We start from the raw sequence: 14,247 nt of genomic DNA on the forward strand, positions 1-14,247 counted from the left end.
GGTGTTTTCACTCCCGCGGCTTCATCGGTGCCATGTGACAGGCTCTCGGTTTACCAATAAATTGGATTGAGATTTATTCATTTGGAATAATTAAAATCATTCCAATGAATGTTTTTTTTTTTTTTTTTTTTTTTCACTTTTTGGGTTTGACTCCTTGAGAATGAGACAAACGCTTGGCATAAATATGCATGAACACACACACACACACAGGTTTGTGATGTTTCAGTCAAGACACGCTCCTCCGCGAGATGCTCAATTATGATGTTATTCTGAGTGAAAGTGAAGAAACCGTCTGTCAGCACCTCCTCTTCCTTCAACGACAGCAATGATTAGCAGTGAGCTGTAATGGTGGACACCACCAACCCCCCGCACATACACACAAACACACAAACACACTTGAAAGCTTCTCTATTACGTGGGTGTCCATAAACACCCCTCTCATTTTCCGTTGTTTTGTTTTTTTTTATTGCTCTGATAGAAAGCTCATTATATCCCTGCTCACATTTCACATATTTTCTATTTAGGGTGTAAGTCGCTTGCCGCGTGATGGGGCTTCACTCTGCGCTTTGCTATGGCTAATCACAGCGTCACGAGACGCAGGCGGAGAAACATTTTCAAACTCTTGAGATTTCTAAATTTATCAGTTTCTGGCTAGGGGTCGGTTTGATGAAGGGATGAACAAACCTGAGCTTGAGCTTCCAGACATTGGCATTCTAAAATCTGACATTTGTTTTCTCTGGATTTCAACCCCTCCATATGGTCGACACCCCGATCGAGCATAGTAACAGTGCGGCTATCTTATGGGCAAAGTTAGCATTACTAACCAGCTTGCTCTGTAAAAGCTAGCATTGCTGACTTTCACAAAATGTTAGAAAGCTAACATTTTCCATCTGCGCGCTCGCACAAAATCAACTTTACCAACCTCCATGCTGTATACAACTTACATTACCAACCTGCATGCTGTACAAAGCGAACATTATTATCATGCCCACTCGTGCAAAGCTAATATTACCAACCTACGAGCTGTACAAAGCTAACATTACCAACCTACAAGCTGTACAAAGCTAACATTACCAACCTGCGAGTTCATACAAAGTTAGCAACACCCACCTGCTTGCTCTTCTGCAACTAACATTACAACCCTGCTAGCTGTTATAAAGCTAACATTACTGACCTGCGAGTTCATACAAAGCTAATATTACCAGCCTGCGCACTCAAATAAGAATAAGAATAAGAACAACTTTATCTATCCCAAAGGAAACTGTTGTGCCAGAGTTTCAAGTAAACATAATAATAATAAATAATAGTGGGAAATTGTATAAACAGTAAAAAAAAAAAAGGGGGGGGAATAAGAAATACAAATAAAACTATAAAGTGTCAAAATCAAGGCTATAAAGTGTTTTAAGGTCTTAAGTACAAAGATTTTGAGATTCCCTGCGCCTGAAGGGAAAGGAATTAAAAAGTCTGATAGCCTCAGGTAGGAAAGACCTCCTGTGGCGTTCAGTGGAGCTCCTCGGTGGTGTCAATCTACGACTGAAAGAGCTCTGACAGGGTGTCAGTGTGGCATGCAGGGGGTGATGACATCAACCTGAGGGGTGTATAGGGCTAACATTACCTATTTGCGTGCTGTACAAAGCTAACATGACATAAATGCATGCTTTATGAAGCTAAAATTATCGACCTGCGAGCTATTACAAAGCTAACATTACCAACCTGCACACTCGTACAAAGCTAAAAGCATCAACCTGCAGGCTGTTGAAAGCTAACATGTGCAGCCTGCGTTCTGTACAAAGCTAAAATTATCGACCATTGTGCTGCACAACCGAAGAGAAGTGGGTCCAAATCTCCATTTTCCTGCTGCTTATCGTAATCATCTTAAAGTAAATCATGAATGAAAAATAATAATAAGTGAATAAAATCGAAATAATGATGAGCACTGAGTTGACTCATTCCTTTCCTGTCTTTGAAATCGCGTCCCTGAAATCAACATGATCGCTGACTGACTCGCTTCGCTGTGTGTTGTCACAAACCTCAGCGGACCAAACAGCCTCTAAAGGCCCACTTTGGTGGAGAGTGACGGCCTCTCGGCCCAAATCAGGAGCACAAAGAGACCCGACTGCATGAATGGCCTCGTCTGCCTTTTCAAGATGGCTGGAGACGCACTTCTCGGGCTTTCAGTGGCTGGACAAAAGCACAAAAACGACGTTGAGAAGTGGTTACGATGATTGTTGAGTTTTGGGAATATCAACAGTAGAAATTGAACTTTGAATCCCGGTGTTCTATAATTTAGTTTTCCTGCCGTCCTTCTGCGTGACAGGAAGCTCCACTGCACCAGAAACTACATCCACCTCAACCTCTTCTTCTCCTTCATCCTGAGAGCCGTGGCCGTGCTGGTGAAGGACGCCATCCTCTTCAACCGCTCCTCGCAGTGCTCCAACCAGCCATCGCTGGTGAGGTTCCAAAAGTGTCGGCGGTGTTTAATTTCCCAACATCTCGTGGGGTATTTCCCACGTTATAACGACAGGATTAATTTTTGGTTTTGAATGTGGGTGGGGAAACCTAAATATTGCAAATCACCGTGACCTGAGAAGTGGGTAACTGGACCTAATCAAGCCAAGCAGACATCAGGCATCAGCGTTGTGACCGAAGGATCTGTGTTAGGACACCCTGCCCTTTGCGATACCCTTCAGTGGAAGCTCATCTTTGGGGAGGGTTGTTTATCCGCGCTATGCTAATTAGCATAATTGCCAGATTAGCTCACAATGTCCCAGAAGATGCGTGGTCTGCACCGAACAATGGGATGTGTGAGAAAAAAGGTTAATGTGGTGTTTCCGCTGAACGTTCGTCATGGTCTGACATTTCAGGGAACATTGAGATGGTGCACTTTCTCCTCAGGTGGGCTGCAAGGTCAGCCTGGTGTTCTTCCAGTATTTCATCATGGCCAACTTCTTCTGGCTGCTGGTGGAGGGGCTCTACCTGCACACTCTGCTCGTGGTCATCTTCTCGGAGAATCGGCATTTCGTTGTCTACATGTTCATCGGCTGGGGTAGGACTTCACCGTGTCATTGTAGACATTTCAGATCCTAGTGGAACTTCTTGCGCAGCATTTTCAAATATTTAGGCTTCTAGCAGGTGCAGACACCCAGCCGTTCAACTCCTCATTCACACCTGCAGACCATTCGGTGCTTTCCAATTTATCTTCTGAAGTCTGGACTGAAGATAAAGATAAACATGTAGAGAAACCAGGTAGCCAGGGAGAACATAAAGACTCCAGGAAGTGAGAACCCAGACAAGCACAGGCAGAACTTCCAAACTCCACAAATCCAGGCAGGAGCTGACACTGACACTGTCCAGAGTCCTCAAAACCAATAGCATTGTAATTTGAAGTGATTATGGACTATTGGTTCAAGATGAAGGCCTTTAAGAGTCCTTCTGGACTCCATTTGAAGAATCCTGGAGATGACTGACCTCCAGAAAGGAGCAGGGTACCTGACCTCAAGGTGGACATGAAATGAAATTGTTGTTCTCTCTGGTCCTTGGCAGGAATCCCCACGGTCTTCGTCTCCATCTGGGCGGTGACAAGGCTCTATCTGGAGGACACGGGGTGAGTCAGACCTGAGCCTCCGCGCACGTGTGAACGCTGTCAACACACATCAACTCACCATTACGTAAAAAAAGCGTGCACGCCACATGCTGTTAATAACCGCGCCTTGTTCCTTCTGGGATATTATGGCACCCCAGTAAGGGTTTTCTCTCACCTTTGTTCGATAAAGAGGGGGGTTTCCATGCACCATCAGGCTTCCGTTTATCTAATAAACTTCACAAATTATACTCCGCTAGTGAGAGCCAATCCGTAGGGGATCCGGGGGCTCGGTTAATGGAATAATCGCATGAGCATACAAGTCATTAAAGGGATCTTTGTTGTCAAAGCATACGAGGCAGAGGTCAGTTGACATGGGAAGTCATTACCCAGAGAATCTATGCATGTGGGCATTTTCTAAAAATGGACGGCGCGTTGGGGTGACCATATGTACGAAAGGATGCGATGCCTGGAGTTCCCTTCTGCTGTTCCCCTCTCACCTCCTGAAAGCAACGCCACAGCCATTTGGGTTTGAAAACACCAGCAGAAAACCTGGAACTTTGTAAGATACTGGTTGTGAATCCAGAATAAATTTCTCCAAAGTGCTGAAGGAACAGCCAGTAGAAGACCCGCCACTTCTTCTGTTTGGACATTCTCATGAAAACTAATGTAAAGCAAGTAGTGTTGTGATGCAGATTCTCCTTTTTTAATTTTAACTTTAGCTGCGAATTGGTAATGTGCAGTCTCCATGATGGTGTCTGCATGGGGCTCCTCCGTGTTTTTAGGGTTTCCACCACTGTCCAAACACGTGCTGGAGATTTATTGAAGACACTTACTTGTTCGAACGGGTAAATGAGAGAGTGAATGGTTGTACGTCTCATTATGTGGCCTTGTGATCGAAGGCCAAAAATCCATCTGATGCCAAATGACAGTTGGGATAGGCTTCTGCCCCCTTGCAACCCTGACTTCTGGATAAGCGGTACATACAATGAATGAATGAATGAATCCAACACCTCTTGAATGTTGCTCCGAAAAATTGGTTGACGCACCCTACAAAAAGAAGTGAAGAAGCTTCTCGGATGAGGGGTGAAACATGCTCAAGTAAAGAAATTCAAGTCCATTTGCCAGGGCAAGAAGATTTTGGCAAGAATTCCTGTGACCTGGAGGATTGAAAACCTCCACATACAGCCTGAAAGTGTTGAGCTGCAGTATTTCATGCGAAAAGGCGCATTAGTTAGCGATAGCATCAGGGATTCCTCTCCGTTCCCCTGCACTGTGTCCTCTGCAGAGGCAGGATGTTTCACAGCAGCCCACATTGTCGAAAAATGAATTGCATAATGGCGATGGCGTGAAGATACGATGTCTGGTGCCAAACGTCCCAATTCAGCGTCCGATTTCCGAGAAGATTCCCCATTCGTCGCGGGAAATGTTCAATGCTACTTTTTTCACCGTTTTGCTTCTGCTGTCCTGTCAGATGCTGGGAAAGAAACGACAACCCAATCCCCAACTGGGTGATCAATGGGCCAATTGGATTCTCTATCATGGTAGGTCCTCCTAGCTTTCCACAGAGGTTTCCCTCTGCTTTGAAGAAAAGTTTTTTTTTTATTTGTAGTTTCACCCCGCTTTAAAGGAAGTTAAATTCAAAGGTAATAATTTGATAGTAAAATGCAGCAAAACGATCAAACATTAGAAAAAATCCTCATTAATTGTGTTCTGACATGAAAGCCTTCTTGCCGGCATTCAGTTGCCGGTAACAGGGAAGCCACGTTCCTCCGCGGTGACCAACAAAGGCTATTGGCTTCACAGTAGTTCCAAGTCTCCCACTGAGCTACATCCCAGCGTAATTTGTTCCAACCTCAGATGGTTTTTCTGCTGGAGGACGTGTGGACGAAGGGCAGAAATATGATACGCGCAATTAAACGTGTCGCCCAGTGGCGCATAAACGTAACATAAAAAGTCTGAGGGATTAAACGCCCTGCAACACTTTGCAAAGTTCATCCAGTGGTATCCTCTATTGAAGTCTAAATCAAATTCAGTTTTTTATTTGTTTGCAGTTTCACAGACGGGTGTTTGTACACCCGGATTTGCTCCAAGTTGCGGTCATAGTATCCAAAGTTTTCCCAAAGTCCCGGGAAGCGTGATCTGACTGTCATTTCCCCCTCTCTTGTGTCTAAGGTGAACTTTATCCTGTTCATCAACATCATCCGCATCCTGGTTCAGAAGCTGCGGTGTCCTGACGTGGGCGGCACTGACCAATCACAGTACAGGTAAGTCCAGCGAAGTCGGGATTTTATCTACACAGCGCCAAATCACAACGGAGTTGTGTGGTGACACTTTCCATGTAGAGCAGGTCTGGACAAAATCATATGCAGAAACCCCAAATTTCCCCCTGGAGCAAGTACTGCCTTTTACCAGATGGACAGCTGGGGTACAATAGTGCTAATGGTAACATGCTAGCAGCAGACATGATACAATGATAGCTCGAATATCTGCAAAAGAAATAATGTTTGGCACCTGGTGTGATGATGCAAGTGATTATCATGCATCGATGAAGGGACACAGGTGCGGACAGAAGTGAAAGATTGGGAGATTCATAAACAAGATGTCTCCAGTCACTATCATCAAGGGAGCTTGATCAGCCAAATTTTTTTTTTTCATTCAATTCAGCATATCCATTGGGTTTCCCAACAAAAAGCCAATCAGTGGTGTGGAAGGGCGCAGGCGTCGTCGCTGACCCTCAAAGGGGACAAAGACAAAGATGTGCACCCGTCCATCCAGGATACAATCACACAAATGCTCTGCAAAACCCGTCTGATTTGAAAAATGCAGTCAAAGAAGCAAGAAACACTTCACCTCTAGTGGACCCTCTTTCCCATGGTGAAGACCATCTTCTCCTTAGAATCAAGATTACAACTCTCCAGGCTTTCCATAAGCCTCATGGTCTTGATAGACTCAAAGGGAAGACTTCAAGCTCAAACCTTTGCCTGCTGGCAAACCCTCTTACACCAATACACCCATTGTTCCTCTGCGGATATATAGAGTGTATGCTTCACATGTTCCCCATCCAAGTGAACCAAGGTGGTGGAGGATCCACTACCTTCTACCTTCCCCCTCACCACACAAACTCGTGGTGACCAGTTTCAGGCGATGATCTCACCTCTCACAACGATATGGATTTCATCTTCCAGGACACTTGACTGCACTTTGTTCTTCTGACGAATTTCACCACCTTCAACGCCAGGTCGGAGCACCTGGTTCCTTGTCTGTAAATCACCAACTCACATTGTGGTTTGGAAGGAGCTCCTCCTGCCATGGGGAAGAACATGCCAATCATACACACCAACAAGCCCCTTGCACAGAAGCTACTAAGGTACAAACCTAAAAGCCAATATAGGTTCATCTGTCATCCGTCCTACTCAGCAATTTTGGCACCACCCATCAGCCCATGGACTGAAGGTCAAAATATCCAGACAGATCATTTACGAGACACTTCATTTCATCAGACGTGATCTTCCTGACCTTCTTATGTAAGGGCCCGATCTCGTCCTATCCCGCACTCACTTTATCTCTCTCTAGGTAGCCTCCTCCTCCTCCTTCCGGTATGGCCTCACCGCTCACTTCTAAACACAGTTTGACTTATTCACTCAACATCATTGTCATCCTGATGCAAAAGCCTCCCCTTCCTGGGACGCCCTGAGCTGCAGTGAACACATGACGCAGCAGAACGCTCGGAAATCTAGCAAAACACGTTTTAATTCCCTCCGTGGTCGCTGTCAGCAAAGATAAGAGCTGGGCTAACACCGGGACTACAGGAGTTCTTGTGACGCAGCCTTTGCCAAACGGTCCCGGATCCCGTCCGCCTTGCCTTTCGGTGATTCGCCGAGCCATCCTGAGGGGCGGAGTCAACAAACGGCTCTACTTTTGCCTGGCAGGTGACAATCGGGTGCAAAAGCCCTATCGGTAGCCCCCTTTCACAATGGAGTAACTTTTTTGGAAACATCTCCACGTAAAATATCTAGTCCTGGATTTCATACTCATCAGCTCATGTAATGTGTGTGTCTTCCAGGAGGCTGGCCAAATCCACCCTCCTGCTCATCCCGCTCTTTGGGATCCACTACGTGGTGTTTGTATCCCCCAGCGAGTCGATCGCAGAGGACTACAAGATATTTTTCGACCTGGCGCTCGGTTCCTTCCAGGTGCCATGTTCCTCCTCTCTCCTCTGTCGCCCCACACTTTGTCGCACGTTTTATTTTCAGATTAATATGTGTGATTTATTCTGGCAGGGTCTGGTAGTCGCCATCCTCTACTGTTTCCTCAACAGCGAGGTATGAAATGACAAATGCTTATGCAGAAGCTTGGCGCAACGGTAGCCGGACTCGGGATGAAAACCCCTCTCTGTTTCAGGTGCAGGGCGAACTGAAGAGGAAGTGGCGCAGCTTCTGCCTGGACTGCCGCTTGAGTCAAGCCCAGCATCTCAACAGCACCCTCACCTCCCGCAACGGCTCCGAGCACACGGTGCAGTTTCACCGCAACTCCCGAACCCAGTCCATCCTGCAGTCGGAGACCACCGTGATGTGACGGCCCCCTACTCCGAGCACGGATCCTGGTTTAAAAAGTTCTGCAAAAAAGAAGTTTTCGACATTTCAACCAGGTGGCCATTTTCAGACACGCCTTGAGAGCCTTGCCAGTGTCCTTTGAATTAACCTGGAGTTGTTCTGATTCCGTCCAAAGGGGTTTCTTGTCAGTGAAGCCATTCTTGCTGGGACAGATTGGGTTTCATTGAAGGCATGAGGTATCAAGGTGTGATCCTGACTAGTGTACGCTCCGCAACTTTGAATCCATTGTTTTTTGGGTAAACATGTGGCCTGAGAAGCCCCCCAGAGCTGCGTATCTCTTCTCCAAGTACGGTATTTAAAAAGAGTACAAAGTATATATTCCAGGAAGCTAATCGACTTTAAAAGCTACTCGCCTGGTAAGCGTCTGCTCGGATTGTGTCCCAGGACGTCCCTTGCATTCAATCAGGAAGCTTAACGTGCCCGCTCTATTAATGAACGATGTCCTCCATGCCGATGATGAGATTTTAAATCGATGACTCTGTTTCAAGCAGTTGTTCCATTTCTGAGGAGAGTTTACAAAAACCTTGTCCAGCAGAAGTAGGTTGCCATTAGCGATGTTGGTTAGCAAGCGTGAAAAAAAACAAATGATAGTGAAAGTGAAACCAGTGTTCCTGTCAGAATCCCCCATTTGGCAAAAAGTGTTTTCTCAGCTTTTTGTGCAAAGAACTTGGCGTGTTGTTGCTTTGAAAGCAACCAACGTCTTGGCGCTTCAAAAGCAAGGACGGAGAAAACTCACAAAATAGACGTCCTTTCTTTTCTAGCTTTCTCTTTCATGCTAGCTTTGGCCATTGAATTAAGGATTTTCTGGGATTTGAAAAAAAAATCAATCTGTTTTGTCCAAAACCCTGGGAGCAGCCTGACAAATAAATAAAATAAGTAAGCGAGGCGGGGGGAGCAGGGAGAGTTCAGTTCTGTTCGATGATCCTGTAGTGGCCGATCCTGCAGCTCGGCCCAAGAACCTCAAGGCGTTTTCTACAGTATCTATTTGACGCGCCTCGGCGACGCCAGCCTCCCAAACAACCCCGTTAGGCAGATGTTAGAGCCAAATCAGCTGCGGCATCTCTATTAGAAACTGTGTGAAACGAGGGAAAAAGAAAAAGTAATTTCCCGTGTGCCGTGTTGCAGGAGCCAATCAGAGGCGGCGGTGATTGCGGTCAACTGAAGCAATCAGACGCCGCTCCGCTTGAAATCAGAATAAAAGATTCTTCAATCACAATTGAACCGCCTGACGAAGCCACGTCAGATGTTTCGGGCCCCAAAACCAACCTTTGATCTTCACCGTTTGAAATACAAATGGCAAAATACATCCCATAATACCACAGGGGAACCTGACCCCACTTCTTTTTTTGTCTTGCATAATGGATGAAGCCAAGGAGGAGGACCAGTATCAAACAGCACTGGCCACGGTAGATGTGGACTTTAGCTTTTGATGATGCTAATGCTAGCCTCCCCGTGGGTAAGTTAACTCTCCTGCGCAACCCGGTGAAGTTAACAAGGTTAACTCAGACTAGTATTAAACTTTATGAACTAAGACTCGCACTAACCGATGCACTGTTCTGTCTGGTTCCCATGTTGAGAATAAGAATGACAACAAGGAACTATCATATTAGGGTCACGTACGCCTAAAAAACTCCAACTCCAGCTGTTCGGCAGGTGGAAATGAGATAAAACGTGCATGTCAAACACAACCAAAGACCTTCTGCCGCTCAGCCATAAGCGCCACCCCTCTTGGCCAAAGGGTTGCATTTCCAAGGGTCGGGAGTCGTTCCCTGCCTCGCCATCATGGCAGGTTCCTCCGCAGCTGTGCCCTTTGAGGAGGCGAGCAAGAGGATCTTGGTCTTGATGGCTTCCTTCACTCCTCCGCCTTTCCCAAGTAAATATTTCCATTACTAAGAGCCATTCTTTGCACTCCCCCGGCGTCCGATGGCCATGAGTCACAGATTTACATGTAAACCCTCCCGCCCAGGTGTCTGAGCCAGACCCTGTCAGTAGTGTTTGATGTCAACGGAGCCGGTCCAGGGGAATTAATGTTGGGTTCACCCACCAGAACTGAGGCGTCTTAGGCCTCAGGAGGGGCTTCAGATGGTACATTTCCCTGTAAAGACCGACCGATCAACCATGAATTAGAGTAAACCCTTACCGTAGCGATTGACACGCCTGGGGCTCCCGGTTCCGGCTGATTCTTAGAGCTTTAAAGGAAATCGTTGGACACGTTTGTATCGTTGTCTTGACCTGTGGAGCAAAAAAAAGTTGCTTTTGTACATGTTCTCAACATGCTGAGCTGTAACTGAGAAAAGGGCATGCAAACCACGCCACAATCCAGAAGGGACTTGAGTAACGACTGGTGGATACCATGACGATCCGCCTCTCTCTGGCTCCCTGGTTCCTCTGAATCAGGTAGCACCAAGCTACAAAAGGCAACATAACCGAAGCACGTAAAAGCCTCTCCATCCCCGCGAGAAGCAAGAACCCTGTTCTCACTCGCAGGGCTGCAAGAAGACAATGAAGCAGTTATTCCATATGTCATCCGGGGAGACCTTCTCTTCTAACAGGGTGTTCTAAAACGACTGTCAATTTGAAGTCGGTGTGTCAAAAGCTGAAAAGCAGAAGGGTTTGCTGATGTACAATGATGAATAGTTTGGAGGACGAAAGGATGACCTATGAAGATCTTTGTAATATCCAGTCAGGCCTTCAAAGTGGCTAGTGGCCAGTGAGTGCGACACATTCACCATGGATTTATAAAGATCAACCAGCGAAGAAGAGCGAGGGGGGGAAGTTGGCCCCAAATAAATCGGTACCCACGGTAAACATAGTGAAACTACCGCCATGCTTTGTGAGTTGTGGGAAGGGCCTATGAGGACTCCCAAAAGCTCCGCACCCCGAGTTTCCTGGTGAAGCTTGAAATGGCCGGGAAGCTTCCGACGGGAACAAAGTCACGTGGGGGCTGCTAGTCTTAGCTTAGCCCGGTTTCGGTAAGCTACGCAGGAAAAGAAGCCAGCGACAACAGCAAACGCAGAGAGAATTGTTAAATCTTCACTTCCAAATATCTCGACCCCGATTGGTGCAAGGTGATTTTTACTGTAAATAGAGAGTGAATCACATTTACCTCCAAGTAAATGTGAGTAAGAACGCTGTGATCGATACTTTGTCAGTTGCATGGTATTTTTTCAGTGTTTGCCTTTTGTACTTGCTGTTGATCAATGGTTGTCAGATTTTTTTTTTTTCTTTTTTGTGAAATCTGTTGTAAAAATCGGTTGAGAGGCACCAAGATTGCAGAAAAACCTCAGCCGTCTGTGGTGTGTTGTGCTTCCTCTCTCCACGTGTTGTGTTTGAGTGTCGCCATCAGGGCGGGAGGGCTGTGAAGACACCTGACTTAAGGCATACAGGAAACCTGTTTATTTTTGCGACCGCATTTTGGAAAACACGAACCGGTTTATTCGCCCTCAACCGAGAGGGAGCCGTAATTCCTTTGTTTTGAAAAGGCGTTTAGAAGTAAATTCAGCATCAACCCAAAACTGCAGTGCCTTAAAGAGAGGCCGTTAACAAACATCGGTTTGGTCTCCAGGAGAAGAAATCACTTCTGTGGAAGCAGCACGGTATCATCTACGACACAAGGGATACTCTTGAGTTTGGGGAATTTGTGCTTTGGAATTTTTTAAGAAACGAAACCAATCACAGGGTGGAGGGAATAGGGGGCCAGAAGGCAGACAGACGTTTTCCGAATTGAGGAGTTGCAAAGTTCTCAGAAGGCTAGGAGAATCCTCTAAATTTGGAATACTTGAAGGGTGAGTTCAGTTGTTGCCAAATGAATGTATATACAGGCGATACATGTCAATCGCAGGTTCTACTTTCGAGCGATTTCAAAATTCGTGCAGAGACAGATGCGCTCAAAAAGTGGTCTCGTCCGAGTTCCTCTTCTCTTCTTGATTTGCTTTGGTCACTTCCTTTATGTCATGCTTTGAGGAAGAGATGAGGGCTTTGACTTAGCATTTGCACAGGGTGGCTCTCTACTCACCTGCACGGAGACCCAAAGGTCCCAGGGCTTGTTCTATGCGGAACACAAAATTTCATGCGCTCTTCAAGAACTCCATGTGTTCTGCTGGAAGTACCTGCGACACAGTGGTTAGTTTTGTTCCCGTGTTTCCACCTGACCTCGGGGCATGGAACCCGGGACGGTTTGGCAGAGGGTTCTGAGCACCACGATGTACGTAGGTTAGGGTTCTCGGGGTGCGACAGCGACTTGGCCAGCCCACAGAGAGAACACGCCGTGCCTTTCGGATCCCGCGGTGAATGTACAATGTACAAAATCCCTGGCTTCGGGCTTCAACCGAGTCGCATCGCTGGAGTTGAAAGGAAACGGAAGTGCGGTGATCAAGAAATAGTTCTGAGCCCGAAGAGAAAAACTGCGGAACAAATATGCCAGGCGTTTAGAAGTGAAGCGACAAACACAAATAAACTAGACTCCGACCCGGTTTTAGCTCCGCCTATCAAACCTCATCTTCTGCTTTGAATGGCAAACAGAGGCATTTTCAGGAAACAGGAGCCTGATGAGGAAAGACAACCAGCTGAAAGATCTCAGTGAAGGACAAACAAGGAGTTTAGATGGTTTTCCTGAAGGTACCAGTCGTAGTCAACCTGAACATGTGAGATGTAACCGGCTCCGAAACCTGTAGGCTTACAGCTAAAATGACCAATTAAAACATCCGAAACATACCAATGTGGGACGCCCTGATGCTCAATGCTGTATGCCTTAAGAGAAGTGTTAGCACATGCGCTGAAAACAGTATGCTAATATCGCTCGCTTGCATGTCATGTCAATCAACCACTTGTCAGTAGCTTTGGTGTTTCCTGTCGGCGGATATGATGCAGGGCATCGTGGTCCCTATTGAACCTGTGTGTTTGTACAGCGACTCCATGAATGTCATATAAAGACTACCTTTGTAAGCTTGCACTGTGTGGATTTACGTCTGTGAAAATTATGACTCCCACGTTGTCTCCTTCGGATTTTGAATCCCATGAGCTGGACTCTACCTTAAGTATGCCTGCGCCTTCTTGTGGGCAGTTGTGACGCCCCCAGGAACTGGAACGTCATGAAGACGCTGCGAAAGAGTGTTGATCCAGCCACCTAAAACTAGACAAACTGTATTTCACAATCTTAAACTTTGGGGCAGCTTGTTAAAATATAGCATTCTCACATTAGCAGCTACTTTTAAAGAACATAATTACTGTACATACCGCTTTTTTTTTTTTTTTTGGCACAAGTCTTATGCCGCACGCCCTTCCTGACACAACCCTTTGCTTTTATCTGGGCCTGGGACCAGAGCAAGTAGACTCTGGCATGCGGAATGGAAGCAGAAAATTGGGTTCGATGGAGGAAGATGATTCGCTGTGGCAAGCCCTGAAGCGAGCAACTGTAAGGAAGAAGAAGAAGAAGAAGAAGTATGTACTCCAGTTCTGTCTTTCTTCAGCATCAGAAGCCAAATTGAAAATGGGAAAACTTCAGTTTTTGAGGTCCAAACTCAGCACAGATACCTGACTTCCTGAGGTTTCAATGCTAACCGACACGTAGCGCTAAAATTGGCAGATACCGGCATCTTTGGACAAACACAGAGACCGACATTTCACCGAAATCCCTGGAAGAAAAACGAAAATAAGCTGGGGCCTTTGAACGCTGGTGACAAATTTAAATATAAAGCTGTAAATGATCAAACTGGGTCAAATCAAACACTTTGGGAGCGAGTCAGTGCCACCGCCATCTCCCAGTCTGTCAAATGTCCCCCAGTCCTTCCCCGCATCCTCTAATTAAGCTGATTTCATTCATGGCGGAGCAACAATGAAACCGCAATCTGTTTTAGTTCAGTCTGTTCATACAACTGTCACTGCAGGAGGGAATGCACAAGCACACACACACACACACACACACACTCACACTCAGACGTGTGTGCTGATGGAAACAAAAGCATAATGAATTCCAGCTCCGGAGCCTGAGGGAGGTTTCCGCTCTTGCGCTGAATCATGTGCATCAAGTTTTGAAAAAAAAAAAACTCATTA

At 46.3% G+C, this 14,247-nt stretch overlaps 1 protein-coding gene across 1 annotated transcript in view; it reads left to right on the forward strand.

Moving 5' to 3' along the window:
• The window catches only part of LOC147230219 (vasoactive intestinal polypeptide receptor 2-like), a 52,211-nt gene extending 39,074 nt beyond the window's left edge, over positions 1-13,137 (forward strand). The window contains exons 6-13 of the mRNA XM_086153466.1: positions 2,318-2,450; positions 2,896-3,046; positions 3,544-3,604; positions 5,055-5,124; positions 5,756-5,847; positions 7,647-7,776; positions 7,864-7,905; positions 7,985-13,137. Of these exons, the coding sequence (XP_086009592.1) occupies positions 2,318-2,450; positions 2,896-3,046; positions 3,544-3,604; positions 5,055-5,124; positions 5,756-5,847; positions 7,647-7,776; positions 7,864-7,905; positions 7,985-8,158 (853 nt within the window). The 3' untranslated portion in view covers positions 8,159-13,137. The remainder of the gene's footprint in view (positions 1-2,317; positions 2,451-2,895; positions 3,047-3,543; positions 3,605-5,054; positions 5,125-5,755; positions 5,848-7,646; positions 7,777-7,863; positions 7,906-7,984) is intronic.
• The last annotated feature ends 1,110 nt before the right edge of the window (positions 13,138-14,247 follow it).

Source organism: Fistularia commersonii, chromosome 10 (assembly GCF_037954325.1).
Source record: "Fistularia commersonii isolate RoL2024-O1a breed Wild chromosome 10, RoL_Fcom_v1.0, whole genome shotgun sequence".
Taxonomy (NCBI): Eukaryota; Metazoa; Chordata; class Actinopteri; order Syngnathiformes; family Fistulariidae; genus Fistularia; species Fistularia commersonii.